The sequence below is a fragment of the Alosa alosa genome, chromosome 10 (assembly GCF_017589495.1).
Source record: "Alosa alosa isolate M-15738 ecotype Scorff River chromosome 10, AALO_Geno_1.1, whole genome shotgun sequence".
Classification (NCBI taxonomy): domain Eukaryota; kingdom Metazoa; phylum Chordata; class Actinopteri; order Clupeiformes; family Clupeidae; genus Alosa; species Alosa alosa.
The window spans coordinates 34861588-34876764 of NC_063198.1; the positions used below are offsets into that span (position 1 = coordinate 34861588).

General features: G+C 44.6%; 1 protein-coding gene across 5 annotated transcripts in view; it reads right to left on the reverse strand.

The window, feature by feature from the left end:
- Positions 1-2900: 2900 nt before the first annotated feature.
- gnas (GNAS complex locus) overlaps positions 2901-15177 on the reverse strand; it is a 68154-nt gene continuing 55877 nt past the window's right edge. For all 5 annotated transcript variants that reach the window (XM_048254828.1, XM_048254827.1, XM_048254826.1 and 2 more), the window contains 4 exons: positions 6920-7040; positions 6626-6756; positions 3472-3539; positions 2901-3348 (listed from right to left, as the gene is read on the reverse strand). In XM_048254828.1, coding sequence (XP_048110785.1) covers positions 3202-3348; positions 3472-3539; positions 6626-6756; positions 6920-7040 — 467 coding nt within the window. In that variant the 3' untranslated portion in view covers positions 2901-3201. The remainder of the gene's footprint in view (positions 3349-3471; positions 3540-6625; positions 6757-6919; positions 7041-15177) is intronic.

The window sequence follows — 15177 nt, forward strand, 5'->3', positions numbered from 1 at the left end:
CACACACACACACACACACACACACACACACACACACACACACCAGGGCTTCTATCGTTGTGCCCTTGAGCAAGACCCCTCCGGGGGCCATGTAATCCCTTGTAATATAGTCAACATATGTAATATAGTTGACATGTAATATAGTTGACATGTGCAAGTCACTTTGGATAACAGTGTCTGCTAAATAATAAATAAAAATTTAAATGAGCGAGAATTAATGGATGAACTTAATTATGACATAGTCATAAACTTCTAGGCTACAGTTAAACCAATGGGTCACCATCCGTTCTGCACGGAACGTCATCACCACGCACATCGATGTGTTTACGCACCGAACGGCCATCGCTAGATGTGAATCTACGCACCGAACGGCCATCGCTAGATGTGAGTCTACACATGCGTTAACCTTTTGAGTTCAGATATGCGTAGGACATCCGGACTGAGCACTAGAGAGAGTAGAGGCAGACCCGGGTGATTTCCAGTATATTTCCAGATGATTTCCAGTATATTTCCAGATGATTTCCAGTAGGTAAAATATTTCGGGTATTGTGTTCACACATACAGGCCTCCCATTTTATTCAGTGTCTGAAAGTGTGTGTGTGTGTGGGGGTGAGTATGTATATGTGTGTGTGTGTGTGTGTGTGTGTGTAAGGGGGTGTAAGTATTTTGTGTGAGTGTGTGTGTGGGGGGTGTATCTGAGGAGGGTGAGGATGTCACAGGAATGAGACAGGAATAGGCCCAACACATGTGTGTGTGGGGGGGGATGTCACAGGAATGAGCCCAACACATCATGAAATGGTTTTTCTTTCCTTTTTTTCATTTTTTTTAGCAAAAAGAATTTGGTTTATGTAGAAACAAGCAATGTTTTTGCATTTGGAATCTCCACTCCTTTAAAGAGTAAAAGCTAAAAAAAAAACAGAACAAAAAGAAACTCAAATTAAATGAGACCCTCTTCAAAACATGTAGGCCAATGGTGGTGAGACAGGAAAGCGCGGATAGATAATATTATCATAGATCTCTATAAATAAAAACATGTTAGGATTTCCTCTGTTTGAGACTACACAGCATTAGGCTTTTAAATACTTCTTCTTCTAACCCAGAGAAAGTCCAAAGCAAACCAAGAGAAAGGTGGGTGATGGAGGCCCCCCCTCGAGAACAAACAGTGCCACCCTTCCCTCCAGCCCACCCACAATGCACTGCTCAGTGTGTGTGTGTGTGTGTGTGTGTGTGTGTGTGTGTGTGTGTGTGAGCGTAACATGTCAAGAGTGGGTTTGTGTGTGTGAGTTTGTCTCTGAATGTGTGTGTGTGTCTGTGTGTGCTTGTGTGTGTGTGTGTGTGTGTGTGTGTGTGTGTGTGTGTGTGTGTGTGTGTGTGTGTGTGTAGGAGGGGGGTTAGCCAAGCTGTACAGTGCAGTGAAACCTACTCAGCTTATGGTACACGTACAGGCGTGATCAAGGCACAGGGAACCTCTAAGTTATTCTTTCTTTTTCAATAAAGTTGTACAAAATAATACATTTACAGTCTGTACACCTGTCTCAGGCCAGCAGGAACGAAAACACAGACTGACTGAAGCCGGAGAGGAGGAGAAGAGAGGAGAGGAGAGGAGGAGAGGAGGAGAGGAGGAGAGGAGAGGAGAGGAGGAGAGGAGAGGAGAGGAGAGGAGGAGAGAGGAGGAGAGAGGAGAAGAAAGGAGAGGAGAGGAGAGGAGAGGAGGAGAGAGGAGAGGAGAAAGGAGAGGAGAGGAGAGGGGGGGAGGAGAGGAGAGGGAGAGGAGGAGAGGAGGAGAAGAGAGGAGAGGAGGAGAGGAGAGAGGTGGAGGAGAGGAGAGGAGAGGAGGAGAAGAGAGGAGAGGAGGAGAAGAGAGGGAGGAGAGGAGAGGAGGAGAGGAGGAGGAGGAGAAGAGAGGAGGAGGAGGAGGAGGAGAGGAGAGGGAGGGGAGGAGGAGAGGGAGGAGAGAGAGAGGGAGGAGGGAGGAGGGAGGAGAGAGGTGGAGGAGGGGAGAGAGGAGAGGAGAGGAGGAGAGAGAGAGAGGAGGAGAGGAGGGAGAGGAGGAGGAGAGGAGGAGGAGGAAGAGAGGAGAGGAGGAGAGGAGACAGAGGAGAGGAGGAGAGAGGAGGAGAGAGGTGGAGAGGTGGAGGGGAGGAGGGAGGGAGGGAGGGAGGAGGAGGGAGGGGAGGAGGGAGGGAGGAGGGAGGGAGGGAGGGGAGAGGAGGGGGAGAGGGAGGGGGAGAGGGAGGAGAAGAGGAGGAGAGAGGAGAGGAGAGGAGAGGGAGAGGAGGAGGAGAGAGGAGAGGAGAGAGGTAGAGGAGAGGAGAGGAGAGGAGGAGAGAGAAAAAAGTGCTGGAAAGAGAATGAAAGAGAGAGGGAGAGAGGGAGGGAGAGAGGGAGAGAGGGAGCAGAGGAGGTAAAAAACAGCTTGCACACACACAGGGGACCAACAAACAGAAAGAGCTGACTTGTGTTAATACAGGACGATATCATATTTATATAGATTTATATTTATATATATACATATTTATATACACTCATATATAAATATCTATATATATAGCTCAGCAAGTCCACTGGGCAGTCCACGTCCCCCATTGGACAGCCCACGGCAGGGGCGGGGCCTCACAGCCAGCCCCTACGCTCTGATTGGTCATCCTAATGGCTCCCAGCGAGGCTCGATCTGAGCGTGAGCAGAAGGATTTCAACAGGCCAGGGTCACTCAGGCGCTGCAGTCCCATCCCCCAGCCTAGGAGCACAGTGAGCGTGTGTGTGTGTGTGTGTGTGTGTGTGTGAGTGTGAGAGATAGTATGTTTTGATGGGTGTGTTTGGTAAGCCTGGGACAGAGAGCAAAACTTATGACAGGAAAAAGTATAGAATTGAAAGTGTGGGTTATGCGCAGGTAATGCGTGTGTGTGTGTGTGTGTGTGTGAGTGTGAGAGAGAGAGACAATGTGTTGGTTGACTCAGTCCTGAGTGCTGGGGGAGTTTAGCAGTCCTAGCCATGTTCAGGCATGTGTGTGTGTGTGTGTGTGTGTGTGTATGTGGTTAGACATGTTTGCAGTCAGTCGTCTCAACTGAGACACAGTCACCAGCGGAGGGCAGCGAAGGGGGATGCTGGGCTGGAGCGGGAACGGGAGAGCGTGTGTGTGTGTGTGTGTGAGACAGAGAGAGGAAGGATAGGGGGTGGAGTCTGTCATCCTCTCTCCTCCAATCACAGGAGTTCGTACTGCCGCAGGTGCATTCTCTGGATGATGTCTCGGCAGTCATTGAAGACGCGGCGGATGTTCTCGGTGTCCACAGCGCAGGTGAAGTGTGGGTAGCAGTAGTGCCGGCCATCTCCGCTCGCCGTGCTGATCCTCTGGACACGCACACAGACACACACACACACACACACACACACACACACACACACACAGGCATTAACAAACCCTGAGCGGAACACCACCACACCACACGGTGGCGCTAAAGAGCAGAAACTCACCAGGAACTCGTCACGGATGAAGTACTTGGCCCTGGTGACGCGAGGGTCCTCCCCCGACTCTGGAGTGGCTGCAAGAGAGAAACCCACCGCGTGTGTCACACTGAGACGTCTTTACACCGTTAACACACACACTAAGACGTCTTAACACACACACACACACACTGAGACGTCTTTACACCGTTAACACACACACACACACACACACACACACACTAAGACGTCTCTACACCGTTAACTCACACACACTGAGACACCGTTAACACACACACACACTGAGACGTTTTTACACTGTTAACACACACACACACTGAGATGTCTCTACACCGTTAACACACACACACTGAGATGTCTCTACACCGCTAACACACACTGAGACACCGTTAACACACACACACACTGAGACACCGCTAACACACACACTGAGACACCGTTAACACACACACACTGAGATGTCTACACCGTTAACACACACACACTGATACACCTTTACACCGCTAACACACACACACTGAGACACTGTTAACACACACACTGAGACACCGTTAACACACACACACTGAGATGTCTCTACACCGTTCACACACACACTGAGACACCGTTAACACACACACACACTGAGACGTCTTTACACTGTTAACACGCACACACACCGAGATGTCTCTACACCGTTAACACACACACACACTCACATGTCTCTACACCGTTAACACACACACTGACATGTCTGTACACCGTTAACACACACACACTGACATGTCTCTACACCGTTAACACACACACACACACTGAGACACCGTTAACACACACACACACACACTCACATGTCTCTACACCGTTAACACACACACTGACATGTCTGTACACCGTTAACACACACACACTGACATGTCTCTACACCGTTAACACACACACACACACTGAGACACCGTTAACACACACACACTGAGACGTCTTTACACTGTAAACACACACACACTGAGATGTCTCTACACCGTTAACACACAGACACTGAGACACCTTTACACCGTTAACACACACACTGAGACACCGTTAACACACACACTGAGATGTCTCTACACCGTTAACACACACACACACTGAGACACCGTTAACACAAACACACTGACATGTCTCTACACCGTTAACACACACTGAGATGTCTCCACACCGTTGCCAAGGAGAGTGTGATGCTGTGCAGCCTGATGTTTCAGCTCCCCGTTGCCATGGCATCATTTGGACAGCCTTATGCAACATCACGTGTTTATTCCCATCCATACTTGTTTTTACTTTTCTTGCGGGCATAAATAAAACTTGGTTTTATTTATACTCCTAAAACTGGGTTCTATTTATACTCCTAAAACTTGGTTCTATGTATCTTGCGCAGGGTATCTGCACATTTTCTAAGTGCAAATTTAAAGACTTTTAAGACCCTTTCAAGACATCTAAATGCAAAAAATTAAGACTACAGTATACCACGGCAAAAAATATATACGACAACTTAAAACTGTTTTATGCAAGTTTTTTTGTTTCTACTAATTTTAACCCCCACCCCATTTTGGATGTCTACAGAAGTTCCCAAATATATTTTGGTGAAAGAAAAATAATTGTGTGTGAATTACCTTCACAGCTATAAATGCCCAATTTTAGGGTCTGGGCTGCTTGCTTTTGAAGCTGGCTGTACATATTTGGTTGTGCTTACTGGCTGAGGCTGACTGTTCTTCACCTGTGTCTGTAGTAGCCTAGGCTACTTGCCAAAGACATGTGCACTGGACTGGATTCCCTTCAATATTTTTTTTAAAGTTAGACTAAGCTATTTAAATATTTTAATAGGCCTACTTTATATCATTTACTATGTGCATCTATTGTCCCATATGCAGCACAGCAAATTAAAGTTAATCCACTACTTTACATTTTGCATACTAGATGTATCTAAACCAACCAAAGCTTGACTGAAACATTGTTAACCATTGACTTGTTTTAAATTAATTAAGAGACAGGTCCTCCTTGCATGATCCTGCTGAAAACTGCTGGTTTCATCTCAAGCACGCACGCGTATTATGAGCACGTTTTTTTTTCCTGACATTCAAAAATTATGCGGTTATATTTAACAACTTTTGCGAAGTAGGCCTATACTGGGAAACGCTGGCAAGCAAGCTGCTGACAGATATTACAGGTATTATAACTTAGACAGATATTTTCTTCCCTAGGCTAGGCCAGCAACACACGCTGGAAAGATGCAAACAGATCAACTTGGTTCCTTCATAAATTGCGCCAAATTATCAGGCGAAGTGACAGAAGCACTGCGCATAATTTGACCAGCAGTCTTGGCGTCCATAGTTTGTGAAGCGATGCTGCGTCCGAGCAAAGATTCTAGATGCCAAAGCTTAACTCCAAAAGGAGAACAAATGAGCGTCTGGCTTGAGGTTGCGCCGGACAGGGCTTTTAAAATCCATATGTCCGGCCTAAATTCGAACGTATGGCCACCCTATCGCTCTTTCTCCCGCTCATTCTATAGGCTTCCTCATTCCACGACGGCTACCTGTATATCTCTCTGGCCTCAGCTACACCACTATCGCTAACTGGCTTACCAGCATTCTCCCGCTCATTCTCCCGCTCACTCTCCCGCTCACTCTCCCGCTCATTCTCACTCTCCCGCTCATTCTCCCGCTCAAGTAGGCTACCTGTATATCTCTCAGGCCTCTACAAAAACATCAGTTATATTTACTGTATTATTACCGTTTTCACACCTTTAACAAAACCCGTGAAAAACATCTTCACTCTGCAACCACTACACTTCCTCCCGTAGCCTAATATAGCCTAGTCACTTATACAATTGCGTTTTAAATACACAAAACCGGATGGAGACATTTTTGCTCTCTTGCACTCACTGCTGTCGGGTCCCATACGCCAAATTTAATACCTCCCTTTCGAAAAAATTAAAGACATCCCAGACAATTTAAGACCTTTTTAGGCCTTAAAAACCGAAAGTTGTATTTAAGACTTTTTAGGCCTTAAAAACCAAAAGTTGTATTTCAGACTTTTTAAGGATCCGCGGGAACCCTGTTGCGGAGATGACCGGAAAGTTGAACAGTGAGAAAGTGTGTGTGTGTGTGTGTGTGTGTGTGTGTGTGTGTGTGTGTGTGCGTGGTCTCACCATCGTCAGGCGTGGTGTAGCGCGCAAACTCAGGGAAGTAGTCCTCAATTTTGGATTTCCCTGCTAGAACTTTTTCTGCCAACAGGTCCTGTTTGTTCAGGAAGAGAATTACTGAGATGGTCCGAAGCCACCTGGAGTGATGAAGGGAGAGAGGGAGGGATGGATGGAGAGAGAAAGAGATGTGAGACTTCCATAACCCCCACCATCCACTGTCCCACCTGCCCACCCTCACCTATTGTCCCACCTGCCCCCCCCCCACCTGTTGTTCCAGATGCCCCCCCCTCTCACCCTCACCTGTTGTTCCAGATGTTCTTGAAGAGGTTGAGCGCCTCCTGCAGGCGGTTGGTCTGATTGTCCTCCCGAATTACCATGTTGTAACTGCTACTGGCCACCACAAATATGATGGCCGTCACGTCTGCACGCACACACACACACACACACACACAAAGAAAGAATCCGGGGGTTATTCAACAAGCCTACATTTCCTGCCCATTACTCTGAACACCTTTGTGGCACCGCCAGCACAGGCCACTGTTATGGGATGGAAGGACAGGTCACCGTAGCAACTGAAGTTTCAAAGGGGTTTTCTTTCCCACAATTTAAATAAACAAATAAATAAAAATAAAGTGGATCTAATTCCAACAGAAAATTGTCCTCGACAATAATTAACCCTCTAACCGCCCAAGTCACAATATTGCGACAAGTGTCATTACTGAATAAAACAGACGATAGACTCGAGTACAGTGTAAAATCTAATTTGTACTCTTTACCACTAGTTGGCAGACACCCAGAGCTTCGATTGAAGCTCATGTTTGTTTGTGAAAGTTTTTTGGAAGTACGCGAGAAACACACGTGCATTTCCTCTATAACGCGAAAGTGATGCAGGCCAAAGTTTTGCACAAATTGAAGCAGAAATACACCAAATGTGGAAAGAATATCTGCCTTTTGGAGAATACGATCGATCGTCTATTGACAGTGATAAGTCACGGTGCGTCTGTGAATGGAGGTGCGTCTTTGCGTCAGTGTCCACTAAGCATACCATGCTTATTTCGACCCTCTGCCCAACAAAGCTGGAGGTGCCAGTGGTAATAGTGATGATAGTGTCCGTAATGGACGTGGTACAGGCAGCAGCGGTTGTAAAAATAGTGCTCTGAGGAATCACATCATCTGCATCACAACCAGCTGTTACTCACTCTGCTGCATCACAACCAGCTGTTACTCCACTACATCACCAGCAGCTGTTACTCCGCTGCATCACAACCTGACTCCTTTATATAGATGCTCTTACCCATATGGCAACATTTGGGATTAAACCCAACTATAGTTAAACATCTTACCCATACGGCAACATTTGGGAGAAACGCAACTATAGGTAAACATGTTGCCCATACGGCAACATTTGGGATTAAACCCAACTATAGGTAAACATCTTACCCATACGGCAACATTTGGGATTAAACCCAACTATAGGTAAACATCTTACCCATACGGCAACATTTGGGATTAAAACCGAGTGCGTAGCAGACCTGGGGGAACACGGATGTGTGATAGGAAAAAAACGGCCGATCGGTTCCACAGCCTTATGATTAGCATGATTAGCATAATTAGCATGCTACGCTACACTAACTTTTATTTGTCTTCCGATAAGCATTGTGCGCTAGCCTAACGTAGCCAGAACTCAATTCTATTCAGAATATATGTCTGGAGCTTCGGCATTAGGACATGATTATTGGGGCGTGTTTCAACCGATATAGTGGGAAAATGTATCTGCACAATTGGATCGAACTAACCAATCAGCGCAACAAAATAATCTAGCTCGAATCCTGTAGGGAGAAATACCAAAACATTCTTCTTCCCGACAAATGCCTTTATCACTGTTTTATGTTTGTTTTTAAAGTTGTTGGGTCAGTATCTAGATAGATAGATACTTTATTGATCCCCAAGGGAAATTCAAGGTCTCAGTAGCATACAGAAAATACACACACATTCACTAACAGCAGAAAAAGTAACTAGAAAAGCATTTCCTGAAGGAAATACAGTGCATGAAAATGCAAAAAATATTATGTAAAATATGCAGAGTAAAAACAAACCATATTGGTTGCTAGGTAGATGAGGTTTAATATAGTTGGAATGACTGAACAGTTAAATAGGTGGGTAGTTTATATGGTTAAATTATTTGCTTGGTAGATAAGGTTTAATATAGTTGGAATGACTGAACAGTTAAATAGGTGGATAATTTAAATGGTTAAATTATTTAGGTAGATAGTTGACGATAACTGACAGTTGGAATGGCTCTAATGTTTGCTAGTAGTTATGCTAACTATGTTAACAAAGATAATAATGCTAACCAAGTTACTTAACTTAGTTAACTTAGCATAACTACTAAAAATGAAAACATTAGCTAACTAGCATGCTAACTATGCTAACATGTGACTTAGCTAATGCTAACTAGCATGCTAGCAATGCTAACATGCTAACTATACCAACCATGTGACTTAGCTAACCTAGCTAATCATTTTAGTAGCTATGCTAACTATCTTAACAAGCATGCTAGCAATGTTAACATGCTAACTATGCTAACATGTGACTTAGCTAACATAGCTAATCATTTTTAGTAGCTATGCTAATTCGCATGCTAACAATGCTAACATGCTAACCATGTTACTTAGCTAACTTAACTAATTATTTTTAGCAGTTTTGCTAAAAATGTTAACAATATTAGCAATGCTAACATGCTAACTATGCTAACCATATTACTTAGCTGACTTAGCTAATAATTTTTAATAGTTTTGCTAACAATGTTAGCAATGCTAACTATGCTAACCATGCTAACTAACTACAGTGGATAGGAGTCATAGTTGATGACAAGTAACAGTTACAATGGCTGAACAGTTAAAAAGTTCAGTAGTTTAAAGGGTTAAATTGTTTAACATTGAAATATTGTAATGAGGACTTTTATTTTGAAACAGTTTTTGGCAGAGGAAGCAGTTGAACAGGATGTGTAGTCTTAATAGGGCCAGTTTGTATAGAGTGTCCCAGTGACTTCCGTTTTACTTCCGCTACAAGGGACCTATCTTTCAAAAAAATATGAACGGGAGTTAATGGAGAGGTAACAATTATTTTTTGGTCCAGTTTGAATTGTGTCACGAATTTCACATATGATGTGTGTGAATTTAAAAGATAATTTTTCACGTCAAGAAAGTACTGTTGTTCGATAGACTTAAAGTCAAAGTCAAAGTCAAAGTCAGCTTTATTGTCAACTCTTCACATGTTCCAGACATACAAAGAGATCGAAATTACGTTTCTCACTATCCCACGGTGAAGACAAGACATATTTTACCAATTTAAGTCCACAGACAAACATAACATTCAAGTAAACAAAAAAGTAAGTAAATAAGTAAATAAGAGGGCACATATAATAATGAAAAATAAGAGCAGCAAAATTTGGTTGAAATTGTGCATAGACAGTCAATAAAATACTAGTGCAAAGTCAGGCCAATAAAAGGCTTGGGTAGTTCTGTTTGACCTAAGTAAGAAAGAAAGTGGCATAGTGGTGCAAGTTATGTAAGAGCAGCAGAAGTGTTGTGTTTTCAGGACAACAACAACAAGTTGTAAAGTGTACAAGTGTGCAAGTGTGCAAGTGGAGTAGTGCAGGCTGGCCATTGTGGGTCCAATGTCCAGGATGTTATGTAGCTGAGGGTGGAGGGGAGAGGAGGAGAGAGTTCAGCATCCTTACAGCTTGGTGTATGAAGCTGTTGGTGAGTCTGGTAGTGCGGGGCGCAGGCTTCTGTACCTCTTCCCAGAGGGCAGTAGATCAAACAGATTGTGAGCAGCCTTGGGGGGCCCCTGTGCTCAGTGTGATGCTGCTTGAGGTATTGTTGCCAACATCGTACTACTTGGGGCCTCCTGACAGAGGAAGTCCAGTAGCCAGTTGCAGAGGTAGGTACTGAGTCCCAGTTTGTCAAGTTTTGCAGATGAGTTGTTGTGGTATTATGGTGTTGAATGCAGAACTGAAGTCTATAAACAGCAATCTCACATATGAGTCTCTTTTTCCAGGTGGGTGAGGGCTGGGTGGAGGGCAGAGCAGATTGCATCCTCTGTAGACCCGCTTGGCTCGGTATGCAAACTGGAAGGGGTCCAGGGTGGGGGAGAATGGATTTGATATGTGACATGACAAGCCGCTCAAAGCACTTCATGATGATGGGTGTCAGTGCCACAGGGCGGCAGTCATTGAAGCAGGATGGAGCAGTTTTCTTGGCACAGGTATGATGGTGGCAGCTTTGAAACATGATGGGGCGATGGCTTGCTTCAGGGAAGTGATAAAGATGTCTGTGAAGACATCCTTAAGCTCCCCCCCGCAGTCCTTCAGCATCGACCTGGGATGTTGTCTGGACCTGTTGCCTTATCGGTGTTGATAGCAGCAAGTGTCCTCTTCACGCTTGTCGGCAGAGAGGCACAGGGGCTGCTCATGTAGAGGGTCTTCTGTGGGCAGGTGCTGTTTTGTGCTCAAGCGAGCAAAGAAGCGGTTCAGGTTGTTGAGCAGAGGGATGTTGCTCTCACAGCTCTGTGGCTGGCTTGTAGTCCGTGAGGGCCTGGAATGCCCCTGCCATAGGCTTTGTGCGTTCCTGCTGTCTTTGAAGTGGGTGGTTATCTTGTGAGTGTATTCCTTTTTGCTTCCTTGATGCCACGGGACAGGTTGGCTCGCTGTTCTCATGCCAGCTTCATCCCAGCTCTGTAGGCTTTGTCTCTGGCCCTCAGCAGCCTGAGGACATCCCCTGTCAGCCATGGCTTCCAGTTAGCCAGTGATGATGTGTCTTTTGTGTGGGTCACATCATTGATGCACTTGGTGATGTAAGAGGTTACAGTGTCTGTATACTCCTCTATGTCTGTCCGGTTGTTGTAAGTGGCTGCCTGCTTAAACATTTCCCAGTCTGTTGTGTCAAAGCAGTCTTGAGAGCATCGGAGGCTCCCTCAGGCCACACTTTTACCTGCTTTACTTAACCCGGTTTGTTCGCTTTTACCCTTTGTCTGTATGCGCGGGCATTAGCATAACAGTGATATGGTCTGAAAGTCCAATGTGGGGAGGGGTGGCTTTGTATGCTCCTTTTGTGTAGTGTAGACCAGGTCCAGGATGTTATCTCCTCTTGTTGGAAAATCAACATGCTGGTGTAGCTTTGGAAGTACAGTTTTAAGATCAGCATGGTTAAAATCTCCAGTGAAGATGGTGAAACCGTCTGGGTGTGCCGCCTGTTGTTCACTGACAGCCTGGTACAGTTCACTAAGAGCCGCGTTCTTATCGCTGTTGTTGTTGGTAGGCGGGATGTATACTGCGCACTAGCAGAATCGTAAGTAATTTCCCTTGGCAGGTAAAAAGGACGGCACTTTATGATCATAAACTCTGCCAGTGGTGAGCAGTGTTTGCATCCTACCACAGTGTCCGGCACCATTCGCCACGGATGTAAACACAGATTCCTCCTCCTCGTGATTTACCTCCCTTTACAATGGTCCTGTCTGCTCGATAGCATGCTAGCTGCTCCAGTTGTACAGCAGAGTCCGGAATGTTGTCATTTAACCAAGTCTCAGTGAAGACGAAAGCACACAGCAGTTACTTACTGTCCGGTTCGTTGATCTCAGCAGTATTATGTGATCCATTTTGTTGTCCAGTGATGTTACATTTGCCAGGAGAATGGATGGTATTGCTGGGCGAAGTTGGGCTAGCCGCTAGCCTGGCCCGACGCCTCAGCGCTTGCCCCTCTTCTGCTTCCTCGCGACACCGCTTCCGGCGCTTTCTTTCGGGAGGAGTAGCAGGCGCAGTCCGTGTTGTTGCAGGCGGAGTAGTCCGAAGTTCCTTTAGCGTCTCTGTTGCAAAGTCCAGAACGCTGCAAAACTTGCTTTTGCAGATGTCAATTAAAAAACTGCCTGCTGTACTTGTGTACGTACGAGTAAAGACGAGACGAACACGTAAAACTTTCGACAAACACTTTTAAGCGAACAAAACACCGTCGACGGTTGGGACAGAGTGAGGTCGCGTCGGTGTAACGCGCCGCCATCTTAAAAAGTTATGTTGGTTTTGTGCGAATCCGCTCAGTGGACTACATCTATCGTCTCAAACAATGTAGCACTACGTCACCAACGTAATGAAACGATAAGATTAGCTGTTATGCTAGTTAACGGTTGCATCTTGCTGCCTGCTATGTCACTTAACAGTATCTAATGTACAGTCTATGGGCCTAATACAACTTACCTGATGTGTTTAATCCTCTGACTCATGGTATTTTCATCGGCAAGGAAAGCCCAATTAAGACCTGTTGCTGGTATGCTTGTACAATCTAGTGTGGCTGTGAATGAGCTAACGCCACTAGCCGACTGATGGGTTTGTAGTCGTTGGAATTACGATCTTTCACAATGTTGTAATTCAATAGTTACGAAACAAACTGCAAATGTCTTTACATGAAAAATTTTCTTTAAAATTGACAAACATCATATGGGTAATTTAAGACACAAGTCAACCGGGACCAGAAAATAATTTATTTTTCGCCATAGACTGGCGTTCAAAATTTTTTGAAAGATAGGTCCCATGGAGGCAAATGGAAGTGGCGTCACTGGGACACTCTATGCTTAAAGCCTGAGACTGGCAGTTGATCCAGGTGGCCGGAACACCTGGCATAGGATTCTAATTGCTTAACGGCTCTATTGTGATGTCATCAGCCCATGTTAAGTCTATGGGGAAATTTTGAGTAGTTTTTAATTAATAGTTTAAAAAGTATAAAAGTTACAAAGCTGAAAAACACATAGCCTAGGCTGAAATGTCTGATTGGGAGGCACTCTTGTGATCCCATGTTTTAAACAGTAGGCCTACATCACATCCCTGCAAAGTTTATTTCAAAAATATTTCCCAACCAGCAGTGCTCAGTATGACTGGATTATGGATCCATTTAATGCAGCATGTTGGTATTTCATTGAATATATTGTACAATGCTGTAAAATGGCCTATGCTTCCTAATATGTTGCTGGAAAACAGAAATATGTGTGTTTTGTATTTATTTATTATTATATCTGCAGCAACAGCTGATTTTAACTCTGTTTAAGAGGATATATTTAGAACTTGTCATTATTTCAATAAATTTGACAATTTTAAGCTTGACCTACCACTTTCTTAGAGCGATGAGGGACAGGTGGGGCTCGAGAATGCCCCCTTGATCAAAGTGGGGAATGAAAGAAAAAGTTTGAGAACCACTGCCTTAAGTGAAGCATTGAACAGTTCAATGGCCCTGGGGACAAATGACTTCCTCAGTCTGTCTGTTGTGCAAGGAAGTGAGCGAAGGCTCCAGCTGATCAGGCTCTTCTGCTTAACAATAGTGCTGTGGAGTGGGTGACACTCATTGTCCAAGATGTTGATCAGTTTGATCAGTTTGTATCTTGTACAACAGACGCGATAGCAAAATGTATTGTCTAGCTTCTCTGCAAAAGCCTTTTTAGTTGTAAACGAAACCAACCGAAGCTCAGGTGACGTGATGAGCAACAGTGCACAGCCTATCTGTCCATCAACATATAAAGCCGGCCCTGACGATTTGATTGGTACGATCAGTTCTCTGCCGGGCCAAATTGCCTGACCTCAAATTTTGTGGCCGGGATTAAATTCGGGCTGGCTTCCAGGCTAATTCTATGCTACACTGACTTTTATTTGTCTTACGATTAGCATTCTACGCTACACTGACTTTTATTTGTTTACAATTAGAATTGTACCCTACACTGACTTTTATTTGTTTTACCTTATACGTTAAACAAGTTTTTTATATATATAACGTTTAGCATTATATGCTACACCATATTTAGGGGGCAGTCGTGGCCTACTGGTAAGGGCTTCGGACTTGTAACTGGAGGGTTGCCTGTTCGAACCCCGACCAGTAGAAACGGCTGAAGTGCCCTTGAGCAAGGCACCTAACCCCTCACTGCACCCCGAGCGCCGCTGTAGCAGGCAGCTCACTGCGTCGGGATTAGTGTGTGCTTCACCTCACTGTGTATTCACTGTGTGCTGAGTGTGTTTCACTAATTCACGGATTGGGATAAATGCAGAGACCAAATTTCAAAAGAGTATATATACTTATACTCATTTGTTTAACTTTTTACGTTTACATTACTTTTCTGTTTAGCATTGTGTATAGTGTGGAGGTGACCACATTAGTAATCTGTGTGTGTGTGTGTGTGTAGAGTATGGAGTTGATCACAGTCATTTTGTATGCAGCCGATCAGCATGTTTGCATGTTAACAGCTCTTAAGAAAAATTCTTCCTATGAGAAAATGAATGGGCTTTTGGGAAATCATAAGCATACGTTGTCTTCGTGTTGACTTTAGACCCATAACATCTCTAAAATATGACTATGTTGCTATGCCTCTACCACCAGTAAAAAAGCTAATTACATTACAAGGCCAGCAGAAGCTAACCCTAGTTAGCAATTGAGGATCACAAGTTTTCTCACAACAATCACGCAGCTAACTTAACATATCAGTTACAGAAGGGTTTCATAGCCACTTTCTGTTGGTCAGTATAA